This window comes from Mesocricetus auratus, unplaced genomic scaffold (genome assembly GCF_017639785.1).
Source record: "Mesocricetus auratus isolate SY011 unplaced genomic scaffold, BCM_Maur_2.0 Super-Scaffold_100031, whole genome shotgun sequence".
NCBI classification, from domain to species: domain Eukaryota; kingdom Metazoa; phylum Chordata; class Mammalia; order Rodentia; family Cricetidae; genus Mesocricetus; species Mesocricetus auratus.
In genome coordinates, this window is record NW_024429212.1 from 16,047,654 (window position 1) to 16,060,746 (window position 13,093).

The 13,093-nt window shown below is 45.2% G+C and overlaps 1 protein-coding gene across 1 annotated transcript in view; it reads right to left on the bottom strand.

The window, feature by feature from the left end:
• Hfm1 (helicase for meiosis 1) overlaps positions 1 to 13,093 on the bottom strand; it is an 89,209-nt gene that overhangs the window by 17,930 nt on the left and 58,186 nt on the right. Inside the window, exons 31-33 of the mRNA XM_021231398.2 lie at positions 2,912 to 2,992; positions 2,187 to 2,302; positions 517 to 596 (exon numbers count right to left, since the gene is read on the bottom strand). Of these exons, the coding sequence (XP_021087057.1) occupies positions 517 to 596; positions 2,187 to 2,302; positions 2,912 to 2,992 (277 nt within the window). The remainder of the gene's footprint in view (positions 1 to 516; positions 597 to 2,186; positions 2,303 to 2,911; positions 2,993 to 13,093) is intronic.

Consider the following 13,093-nt stretch of genomic DNA (forward strand, 5'->3'; position numbering starts at 1 on the left):
GAATTTGAGACCAGTCTAGACTCTATAATGAATTCAAAGCCAGTCTGGGCTACATATCAAGATGATGTCTCAAAACATCAACCAGTAAATAGATATTATAAAATAGCATAAGATAAAATTATTTTATGAGCTATGCTGTTATGATAGTCAAAAGATATACTGCACAAGCAAAATTTCATATTATAAAGTACTTTTCAAGCCTAAGGTATTATTGGTATGGAATGAGCACCTGCAGGGAAAGATTAAATTGAATATACCAACACAGGCTTCCTTGTAAAGAAGAGAACCAGAGGATGACATAAGGGATGAATAGTTTCATAGTGAAGAGGAGATCCAAGGAACAGTAACATAGGAGATACTGAAGCCATTATGATAGTGTTACTATATAATGAAACGAAATAATTATTGTGATTTTCATTGAGTAGTCAATGACTAACTTCCCTTGAATAAGTGGTCATCTGAAGGAGCAACATTTAAATGAATACTTTATCTTAGATATTAACATTGTATTTGTACCTTGATATACTGGAAAGGGAAGGCCTTGGAGTAAAACCAAACTCCTTTAGGTCCATGTTTTGAGATCTGTTCATCTGCATCTGTTAATAAAGGTAAAAATGCCATTCCAAGTTTAACTATCACTTTCCCAAATAAACCAAATAGTCAAGTTACTGCTGGTAATTAAAGCCCAGAGACCATGAATTAGGCAAGTGTTCAGCGAGCTCTCAATTCAAATGTTCTCAGGCCATTCTTAAATATAGACAGCTTTCATTGTTTTTGTTTTGTTTTGTTTTAATATGTCCTTCTCTTCTTGCTCTATATGTGATGTTTTCAGAAAAAGATCTTTAGACTTCCATGGCTTAAGTTATCATCTTTCTCGGATGACTCTCAAGTCTGCATTTCTACTTCAGTCCCCTTTCTGATTTCCAGTTATAGCCAGCTGCCTCTAGGACATCTTTATAAGGACATCTTCATATGGAAATCGTATTTTAGTGGTGGTGTTATTGGGAAATTAAACTCAGGATTCAAATGAGAATGCCCCTTCCCCCACACCAGTTCATGTATTTGAACACTTGGTCCCTAGCTGATGGCACTGTTTGGGAGGGTTTACCAAGTATGGCCTTGCTGGAAGAATAGGTCACTAGAGGTAGGCTTTGAGAGTTTAAAGAATCCTACCATTTCAAGTTGCTCTCCCTGCTTCATGCTTGCAGTTCAAGATGTGAGCCCTTAGCTTCTGCACCAGCCATCATGCCTACTGCTTGCTACCATGCCTCCCACCATGATAAACCTTACCCTCTGGAACCATAAACCCAAATAAACTTTTTTGTGAGTTGCCTCTGTCATGTTTTACCACATCAAGAAAAAATATTAATACACATTCTGTAGGCTAGCACTAACCATTGAGCACTTTTCTGTTTCAGCCCTAAACCCAGCATCTTGTTCTGTTCTGTTTTGTTTGTTTGAGACAGGGTTTCTCTGTGTAGCTTTGGAGTCTGTTCTGGCACTTGATCTGTAGACCATGAACTCAAGAGATCTTCCTGCCTCTGCCTCCTGAGTGCTGGGATTAAAGACGTGCACCACCAACCCCAGGGTCCCAAATTGTATTCTCAGAAAATACTGAGTGGTGATCACTTTAAAATTTCATATTCTCTTTATTTTCTAATATTCCCTTTATTTAGTCTCAATGCATTCTGTCGTTGCATAAAAGCCTTTAAAAGGGCTTTTCTAGGATGTAATGACTTTGGCTTAAGGAAAGTCTACTTGTGACTTTCCTACCAAGCAGGAGACACTCATTTCTTTATCACTTGGAAGGAAAGCTCTTGTTCACTCACATACTCAGAGCAAGAATCTAAATTAACTTCAGAATTTCCAACTTAGTCCGGCTCAAAGCCAAGACAGGGCAAGACTGTCTAGTTCTAACTGTTGCTGAGCTAAGTCAAGCTCAGACTCCTCTTTTTCTAGTTCTCTGGCTTAAACAGTCACTAGACGTAGGCGAGGAAAGGGCTGGGCAGTTATGTTCTGAAGATAGATTTATAGATTGACTATAAGTAATGACCATATTCCTAGACAAGCTTGTAAATAAATTTAAAGAACACTGTAGATGTCTACTTACCTTAATGGTGCACAGGATAAGTGGCATTTGTATTCATTTACTTGCAGAACAAAGAATAAATGCTATTAAAGCTAACCTTGAGTCGTTTAACTGGAGGAAGAGAAGAGACAGCATTTCTGCTTTTTAAGTCAGACAAATATGAAGACATTGCTGACTCTTTAACTTCTGGCTTTTGTGGAACTCCAATTTTACCTATTGAAAGAAATTGAAGATTCTCTTCTTACTATTTTCGTTTTTTAAGTGACGTAGGGAACTTGTTATGCAGCCCAATCTGGTCTTCAATTCAAAATCCTCCTGCCTCAGCCTCCCAAGTACTGGACAATAGATTTGACCAACATAGCCAGTGAAATTTTAGAGTTTTTTTGTATTAAGTTTTTGGCAGTTTTGAAATAAAGCAAACAAAACTAAATGTCTTTGAAATATCAAATCTAACATTTACTTGTGTTCACGTTGTTCTCCCTACCACAAAGGAAAACTATCTGGAGAGTTTTAAGTTGAATGATATAAATATCATATATAGAGAATTAGCATTTCTTTTTTAAATTTATTTTTATCCTTAATTGTATGTGTGCATACATGTGCATGTATATGTATATCTGTGTATATGTGTGCGCGTGAGCACAGACACCCTTGGAGGTCAGGAGACAGGGTTAGAGCCCCTGGGACTGAAGCTGTAGATCACTGTGGGTGATGGGAACTGAGCTCAGGTCCTCTGCAAGAGCAGTACATAACCACTGCACATCTCTCCAGCCCATGTTCACCAAAGACACTGCAATTTTGAAATAATCTTACAGAACTCACAGCAGTCATGTCCACACGTGTGTTTATTTTTACAATGATGATTGCATTCCCGGTTCCCAGGTTTTTTGCAGGTAGCCATTCCTAAATTAATGTGAGAAAGAAATATATTTGGTATTACATCTACTATTATCAATTTAATACAAGTACTTTCGATCCACTCTTTTTTTCCCGAGGTAGTAGTAGCAAGAATATGACTTTCATACTTCCTCAAATATTAACCTATACAGTTTAAAAAAAAGATATTTCTAATAGCACTCTCTTCCCATTGTTAGCCCCATTCCAGTTTTTCATAAGGAACATCTAGCTACCTATAAACTGCTTTCAGTTTCCCTACTAGAAGTACAATCAATACAGCAGAATATCAGCAATGAACTTTGTTCTTATGGAAGCAAAAATGAAGATGGGGATTTAAAACTTTGTTCCATACTCAAGGCTAAGCGTTTGGAAACGAGCAAATCTCACAGCATTGTGATAGCACCCTGACTAGTTAGTAGATAGGACATCATAACTGTCTAGTGAGTTATAAATACATGCTTGAGGGACATAAAATTTGCTATAAGAAACCAAAGAAAGAAAAGAATGCTCCCAGATTGGTGGCTCTAAACTGTAACCAATGTTTTATTAATTATACTATATATGTATGTGATATCCACCTATATGTGGGTCTTCTTTTTGTTGTTATTGTTGTTTGGTCTTTTGTCGTTGTTAAGAGTACTAGGGATTGAGCTCTGTGAGTGCTAAATAAGCAACTCTACTGCCTACACTGGCCTTGAACTCATGGCCCTCCTGCCCCACTTCCCCAAACAGAATTACGGGCCTACCCCATTTACTATGCTTTAAATAAATTTGTCTTGATCTTAGTTATGACTAGTAACATTGAGAAGGGGAGAATATTTTAATTGTCCTCATAGGTGACAGGATCTGGGCATGGGAAGGGGACAAGGAGAAGATATTCCAGATAGAGATTATGAAAACCAAAGCTGGCAAACCACAGATTGTGGAAACTAACACCTGCCTGCTTTTGCTGGAACACAAATTTTAAGTGATCTGGAAAAACTGGACAACTGTGAAGACCTTTGCAACCTTCCTTGGCCTTTTTATTTTCAGTGTCATTGCCCAATCAATCTTCTTCAAGTCAGGGCACATACCTAAACACAGAGACATACTCTTCTCTGAAACCAGAAATGTGTTTCCTAGTTCACAGTGAAGAATAACCATCACACACAGTTGCTGATAAAGTAATAATGATAAAATTAACAGATTCCTGGCATCTGAAACTAGATAATTACACCATAGTGTTCTCAAGTAAACACTCAGATAAAGCCAGACTGTGACCACAGTGGGAGACCTGTAAGACTTCTGAAGCTGGAGATAAGAATGTTCAAGATGTGGAAGGAAATGGCGATAGGGTGGGAGGCTGGGGGGGGATGGTGGGGGAGTGCGGGAGGAAGGGAGGGAGAGGGAACTGGGATTGACATGTAAAACAAGCTATTTAAAATTAAAATAATAAAAAATGCATACACACACACACACACACACAAAAGGATGTTCAAGAACTACAAAAATAATGGAACACCCCCATCTTCTGGATAATACAAATGACTAACTTTAAAAATCTATTTTCAAAATAAAAAGTATTAAGACCGGTGTGGAGGCATGTGCCTCTAATCCCAGCACTAGGGAGGCAGAAGCAGACATCTCCGAATTCACTGCTAGCCTGGTCTACAAGTGAGTTCCAGGACAGCAAGGGCCCTGTCTCAAAAAGCAAAACAATTTTTTTTACAAATAAATTCAGCATTCTTTTTTTGGTTCATTTTGAAGATTTGCTCGAGCGCGTGCATGCGTGCGTGCGTGTGTGCGTGCGTGGTCAGAGGACAACTTGTCCCAGTTGGTTCTTTCCTACCATATGGATGCCAGGGATCAAACTTGGGTCCTCAGGCTTGGTAGCAAGCACTCTTACCCACTGAGCCACCTCCCTGATCCCCATGGTCTTTGGAAAAGCTGCAGTTATGCCTTCTTAGTAGATTTTCTGTCATCCATCCTAACAGGAGTGCTCTTTTCTAGTGGGCAGATTTATACCTCATGGTAGGCCTCAAAAGTTTTCTCAACTTTTTCCTCCAATTTTTTTGTTTGTTTTCTCTTTTTAGAACACTCATTTGACTCTGGGCTCCTAGATTATTAGTTTCCTTGGTTTCCGTTTTACTTTCACTTAGATTGTACTTTGTGTCCAGTCAAATCGTAGATTTGACTTCTCTGTGCCTATTCTTGTTCTTCTTATTCATGGCCTATGATTACATTTTACAGTAGCAATGCGTTGCTTAATGTCCATGTTTACTGCATTCTGGCATTACCCCGTTGCTGTTCTATCCACTCCTGTTTACTTTGGGACTTTTTACATGTCTCACCCTTTCCTCAACTATCTGGTCATCCTTGGTTGTCTTCCTATTGTATATCCACTGTGCATGTGAGGCCCTAACTCATAGCAGATGCAGGGGAGGTGCTCAAACTACAGGCTTAATACGTAGAAAAGGGGAGACTCTGAGCTCTGTAAGCAACTTCCAGAGCCCTGTCTCTCAGCCGTTCCACCTCCTGAGTTTTATTAGCAGAGTTGATTTTCCCTCAAAGGGTTCATTTAATTCACTTAGAGAAAGATGCCATGACTAGGAGGAAATGCCTTGTAAATTTTTCTTTTTTTGTCATAAAGCCTCTTAATTGAAGACTTTGAATGCTGCAGTTTGAAACACGGCCACAAGATGGTGGACCAGGACAGTATAAGCGCCTGTGCTCCCCTCAGCAGTTGTTAACTAGGGGTCTAGAAAGCTGATGGAACTCTGTGAGCTCCCCAGTATATCATGGCAGGTTTCCAAGGTCTTGTCAGGAGTGAGAAGTGTATGCTCTATCTGTTGATGAAGCGATTTTGTAGCTATCTGTTGACTGGTGATACAATTTGTTCTTAAGTTCCTTTGCTGTGTGTTTTAGCTTGAAAGGCCACTCTAGATATGAGATATTGAAGTTTCCTACTATTGTGTCAGGGCCTTTGTGACTCTCTATTTCATGAAACTGTGGACGCCAAGATCCAGTACATAAATATTTGCAATGGTTATATCCTTTTGATGAATGGTTCCCTTTATTAATATGTGGTTAATATTTTTCTGAGTAGTTTTGATTTGAAGTCTACTTATCAGTATGGGAATCACAAATGCAGCCTTTTGTGGCTTCTATTTGCTTGGCAAGTTTACTTCTAACCTATAAATTTTTGGTTGTCTTTTCTAGTTATGTGAGGCTCTTGTGAGACAAGGGATAATTGGATTTTTAAAAAAAAATCTATTTAGCCCTTGTGGTGGCTCATCTTGGTTGTCAACCTGACCTACCTGGGAGGAGAGAGTCTCAATGGAGGAATCATCTCTAGCAGAGTGGACTGTGGGAGAGTCCGTGGGACATCTTGAATGTCAGTTGATAGTGGACTGTGGGAGAGTCAGTGGGGACATCTTCTTGATTGTCAGTTGATATGATAGGGCCCAGCCCACTGTGGGCACTACCGGTCTTGGACAGGTGGGTTCAAGCTATATAAAAGGTAGCTCAGTGGAAATCTAGGAGACAAGCTAGTACTCAGACTTCCTCGATGGACTTCACTTAGTTCCGGTCTACAGGTTCCTGCCTCAAGTTTCTGCTTGCTTCCCCTATGATGATGGATCATAACCTGTAAGCCAATAAAACCTTCCTTGCCCAGGTTGCTTTTGGTTAGCGTTTTATCACAGCAACAGGAAGCAACATAGGACATTCTATGTCTTTTCACTGGCAAGTGAAGGGCATTTTCATTCAAGGTGCTGATGATGGTTTCTGCTGTTTTGTTTTTGTTTCTTTCATTTCCATAATTTAACATTTTTAATTTATGTGCACTGGTGTTTTGCCTGCAGATATGTCCATGTGAGGATATGGGGTACCCTGGAACTAGGGTCACATACAATTGTGAGCTGCCATGTGGATACTCAGAATTGAACCCAGGTCCCCTGGAAGAGCAACCAGTGCTCTTAACCACTGAGCCATCTCTCCAGCTCTATAATTTGTTTCATTTTTAAAGCACTTCAATTAGTAAATGGTTTGCTATTACTAATGATTCTATTGGTTGCTGTTCTGGTTGGCTGGTTTATTGCTAACCCCCCCTCTCCTGGCACAGTGCTTGATGGTTTGCTCTGTTAGACAAGATTAATTCTCTCCCAGCTCCCTGATTCCCTGATGCTTGTCTGTGCTCATATGAAATATATTCTTTCCTATGTTCTAGTGTATAAAACTGTCTTTCTTATTCCTCTGTATGTGCTATTCATTTAAGGATTTTCTGTATTTCTGACAGCATAAATTACTTTAGCTTGTATGTGGTGATATATTATTTATGATTTATTAAAGGTTGCCTGAGGATTCAGAAGGCAAAGTCAACCTTAAGCCATAGAAGGCAGGCACACACTTTTAATCCCAGCAGCTAGAAGCTAGGAGATGGTGGTACACACCTTTAATCCTAGGACTCAGGGTAGGCAGACCTCTCTGAGTTCAAAGCCACCCAGGGATACAGGAGATTGAATCAATCTAAGAGAGTAACAAATTACAGGCCTTTAATCCCAGCACTAGAGGGGTATAAAAGATAGAAGCAGGGTCTTCAGTATTCAGAATCAGGCATTGATTCTCCTGCCACGCTGAGGATGGCAGCAGGATCAGCCCATTCAGCCTGAAGTAGTGGTAAGAGTTAGTCTAGGAGCCTACCATTTTGCTTTTCTGACCTTCATCTTGAACCCCAATATCTGTCTCTGGGTCTTTTATTTTTAGTGTTACAATCTATACCCCATACTGGGTGCCAATATATAACACAATAAATAAGAGATCCAGAGACTGATATTTAGGGTTCAAACTTCAAGTTGATGATCAGAAAAGCAAAGCACCCTGCCATTAGCTCTCACCTCAAGCTCAGGCTGAAAGGACTGATCCACACAAGAGCTCTTCACCTGAAAGACCCCGGCCCAGCACAGGTGGCTGAGGCCTATGGAAAATTCCTTTCCCCCACAGCTCGGCCGAATAGTCATTTTTTTGATCAGAAAGAAGCTCAGCTCAAGGTCTTTACAGCTGAATAGTCATTTCTTTATCAGAAGGGAACTCTGCCCAGGGACACAGGTGTCTATAGCCAGCCCAGAAAGACTGGGCAAGCACAGAGACCTCCTATTGTTCCTCAGATAGGGCCAAGGCCGAGACTTGAGTTCTGAGAGAAACCTTAATTGCCCTCGTTCTGAGCCCTAGCCTCATTTAAATTGCCCAATCAAGGTCCTGTAACTAGGCTTCTTGCTTCTGTACTCCGCTTTTTGCTATAAAAGGACCCCTGAGTCCCCAGCTCGGGGCTCTCAGTTCCCGAGACTGAGATGCCCCGGGTACCCGTGTATTATCAATAAAGCCTCTTGCTGTTGCATCCAAGCTCGTGGTCTCGGTGTTCCTTGGGTTCGGGTCTCCCTCCCGTGAAAGTCCCCCGCTTGGGGTCTTTGATTTGGTGCATTGGCCGGGAATTGAGACCCCCCCCAGGGACCACCGACCCACTTCTGGGAGGTAAGAATTGTCCGGACTAAATTTCTGTTGTTTCTGTTGTCTGCTGTCTGTCTGTCTATGCCTGTTGTTTTATCGCGCCTGCGTCTGTAATATACAGCTGTATACATCTGTATCTGGTGGCACCGACCGCAGCTCTAGGACACGATCTGCCTCGTCTGTTTGGGGCCCCGTCTGTTTGGGGCAGATGTCCATCTGCCCCGTCTGGAGTTCTTAGGGAACTCGTCTGTTTGGGGTAGATTTGTATCTGGAGCTGGAGTTCTTAGGAACCGTTTGTTTGGGGTAGATGCCTAGGAATCTGCCCCGTCTGTTTGGGGAAGTCCCACTGGCCGAGGGATTTTCCATCCTGGTAGGGGGGCGAGGACGGGAGCACAAGGCCCCCGTCCCCGATCTGAATTTGCTTTTGACTTTCGTCAAAGCCGCGCAGTGAAAATCTGTTTGTTTTTGTTTCTTATCTGTTCGTCCGTCTGAGTGTCGTTTGTCATCGCTCTCGAGATGCTCGTAACCGGACTGTCGATGCGCGCAAGAAGCAATGGATCACCTTTTGCTCTTCTGAATGGCCAACTTTTGATGTTGGCTGGCCACGAGATGGCACCTTTAACTCTCAAATTATTTTCCAGGTGAAAGAGAAAGTCATGGATCCTGGACCCCAGGGCCACCCGGACCAAGTATAGTTACCTGGGAAGTGCTGGTCTATGACCCTCCCTCCCCCTCCTCTTCCCAAACCCCCGCCGCTGCCGCAGCAGCGGCAGGCACCGCTCGGGCTGCGGCTCATTTCCGGTTCGCGTTCAGCGTCCCGGCCGCTGCGGGAAGGGCGCCCTGAGTGTGACCGGCGCGACCGGCGGCGATGCGAGGGGGAGCTTCATCTACCTCCCTGGTGGTCTAGTGGTTAGGATTCGGCGCTCTCACTGCCGCGGCCCGCGGTGGACTGGGTACGGACAGAGAGCGGCCGCCACGCCCTCGCCCCGCTCCCCGGCAGACGCTCCGGCCCTTCCGGGCGGCGCCGCCGCCTCAGCCCGCTCCGGTCAACCGCCCTGCCTCTGGACGGGCCATGATGCCAGTTGCAGTACTGGCCGTTCTCTGCCTCAGATCATTATAACTGGAAAAGTAATAACCCCTCCTTTTCAGCAGACCCCGTGAGACTGACTGATCTATTAGAATCGGTTCTCACTACAGCGGATCCTTCTTGAAGCCCGGAAAAATTGTTCCTGGGGCAAATGGACAACCTACGCAGCTTCCAAATGAAATTGATGCTGCCCAGACTGGGACTTCACCACTGAGGCAGGTAGGACCCATCTATGTCTTTAATGCCAGTTGCTTGTAGCGAGTCTCCGAGAGACGGATAAGCAATCTATAAATTTGGCCCAGGTAAGACAGATAGTTCAGAAGGCAGAGGAATCGCCAGCCGCATTTTTTGAAAGACTTAAGGAAGCTTACAGAATGTATACCCCATATGACAGGGGTATACACTACCAGATGTATTGAGGGAGACAGAACGCATTTTTTAATGAAAAGAGAAGCTCAGAGAGAGAGAGAGAAAAGATGGAAACAGAATGTCAGAGACAGGATAGGTAGAGAGAGGGACAAAGGGGGCCTCACTTAGAAAGAAGGACCTTTCAGAGACCCAAACCCCCTGCCGGTCCCCCTGGAACACTCCCCTGTTGCCAGTCAAGAAGCCAGGAACCAATGACTATAGGCCGGTCCAGGACCTCCGGGAAGTCAATAAGCGGGTTGAGGACATACACCCCATGGTCCCCAATCCCTATAACCTCCTGAGTGGACTGCCACCTGACTATGTTTGATACTCAGTCCTGGATTTAAAGGATGCCTTCTTCTGCCTGCGGTTACACAAAGACAGTCAGCCATTGTTTGCCTTTGAATGGCAGGATGCAGACCTGGGAATCTTGGGACAACTTTGACTGGGGGGAGAGCCAGGAGAAAGCCTTCATGGACATCAAGAAGGCTCTGCTCAGCTCTCCAGCTCTGGGGTTACCTGATCTGACTGAACCCTTTGACAAATTGACGTTGGGGCAGCCTTTGACTATCTATGCTCAGGCAGCCACCGGGCCGCTGGCTCACCAATGCCAGGATGACCCATTACCAGACTCTGTTGCTGGACAAGGACCAAATTCACTCCGGGGCTCCGGTGACCCTGAACCCCGCCTCGCTACTTCCCCTCCCTGGGGAAGCAGAGACTCATGACTGCTTGCAGGTCCTGGCTGAGGTCCATGGGACGAGAGCTGACCTCACGGATCAACCCCTTCCCAACCCTGACCTTGTCTGGTTCACGGACGGAAGCAGCTTTGTACATCAAGGGGAGCGGAAGGCCGGTGCTGCAGTGACAACTGAGTCAGAAACAATTTGGGCCGAGGCCCTGCCGCCAGGAACATCGGCTCAACGAGCAGAACTGATTGCCTTGACACAGGCCCTGAGACTGGCAGAAGGAAAATGAGAGAACTATTAGCCCGGGAAGAAAATACCCGCCACCTGTTGGGAAAATACTAAAGCAAGTGACTGAGCGATGTGACGCCTGCGCCCACGTAAATGCGACCAGGCTAAAGCTACCCATGGGGACCCGAGCTCGGGGGCACCGGCCTGGGGTGCACTGGGAAATAGATTTCACAGACCTCCTGGTTTTTGTTAACACCTTCTCGGGATGGACTGAAGCCTACCCCACCAAGCACGAGACAACAAAGGTGGTCACCAAGAAACTTCTTGAAGAAATCTTCCCCCGTTACGGAATGCCACAGGTATTGGGGACAGACAACGGGCCTGCCTTTGTTTCTCAGGTAAGTCAGTCTGTGGCCACCTTGTTGGGGATTAATTGGAGATTGCATTGTGCTTACTGACCCCAAAGCTCAGGACAGGTAGAACAAATGAATAGAACCATTAAGGAGACTATAACTAAATTATCGCTGGCAGCTGGCACTAAAGACTGGGTCCTCTTGCTCCCCTTTGCCCTCTATTGTGCCCGGAATACACCGGGCCCCCATGGCCTCACCCCTTTTGAGATGTTATATGGAACCACCATTCCCTTTGTTCAGTTCTTTGACCAAGACATTTCTGATTATGCCAATTCCTCCTCTCTTCAAGCTCACCTGCAGGCACTCCAGCTGGTTCAGCAGGAAGTCTGGAAGCCTCTGGCCCAAGCCTACCGAGACCAGAGGAGACACCCTATTGTCCCCCCCACTCCTATTACGTGGGAGACAGCGTTTGGGTCCGGCGCCACCAGGCTAAGAACCTTGAACCTCGCTGGAAGGGACCATACACGGTCCTGTTGACCACCCCTACTGCTCTCAAGGTGGACGGGATTGCTGCTTGGATACATGCCTGGCACGTAAAAGCTGCCTTCCCTGAGGATCCGGACCCAGGATGGAAAGCTCAACGCACTCAAAATCCTTTAAAAATAAAACGTACCCGCTCCTCTCCTTCCTGTTAATAGCCCTCCTCATAAAATCAAACACTGGTGTGGTCTCCAGTCCCCATGCCGTTTATAAATTAACCTGGGAGGTCCTCTCCCAGATGGGGGAGGTCATTTATGCTGTCACGGAACCACATGCACTTGGGACATGGTGGCCTACTCTGTGGCCTGAATTTTATGATTTAGTAGCAGGGTTGGACACTTGGGGCATTCCCCATTGCCACCCAAAGGTATGCGCCAATGGACTTTTACAGACGTCGACGTGCACTCATGGACTCCAGAGAAACCACCCCCGGGTATGTTGGTCAAAGAGCCAGAGAGCAGCTAAGTTCAAAGGACTTCTATGTCTGCCTCCGAGATGGGCGTGCCTGGCAACAGGCCCAGAAATGTGGGGGATATGACTACTTTTTCTGTGCAGCTTGGGGGTGCAAGACTACAGGGGACGCATATTGGAGGCCATCCTCATCCTGGGATAAAATACAAGTACGCAGAGGCTGGGACAAAGGACAATCTGGAATGATAGGTATGCCTCTTGCCATTTCCTTCACTGCGCAGGGAAAGCAAGCCCCGGACTGGCAGACTGGGTATGCTTGGGGTTTGCGTTGGTATCTATACGGGCCAGACAGGGGAGTAATCTTTACAATCAGATGTAAGGTGGCTCCGGTTAATCCACAGGCCATAGGCCCTAACCAGGTCCTTGCTGATCAAAAGCGGCCTAGCCTACTCATGCCCAAGGCTGATACCAGGCCCCTGACCCTGCCTAGAACCACAGCCGCCCCCCGCGCACAACTTCTCCCCAGGAAGCACTCCCAAACCCCCCCTCGGGTCCCCCCCTTAAAGGCACGGGAAATAGAATATTAGCCCTGATCCAAGGGACATATGCCACTCTGAATTTAACTCGCCCAGATAAGACTAAGGAATGCTGGCTTTGTCTCACTCCGCAACCTCCCTATTATGAAGGCTTAGCGGTTGTGGGCGAATATACAAATCAGGCCACAGCCGAGGCTCTTTGTGGGACAGCCATGCAACATAAATTAACCATCTCAGAAGTGTCTGGAAAGGGGCTATGTATAGGTAACGTCCCCCGCCACGCATCAAGGACTATGCAATGCTACTGAGCCTTTGCCCCAAAGTGGCCGCTACTTGATAGCCCCCAATGGGACATATTGGGCATGCAACAC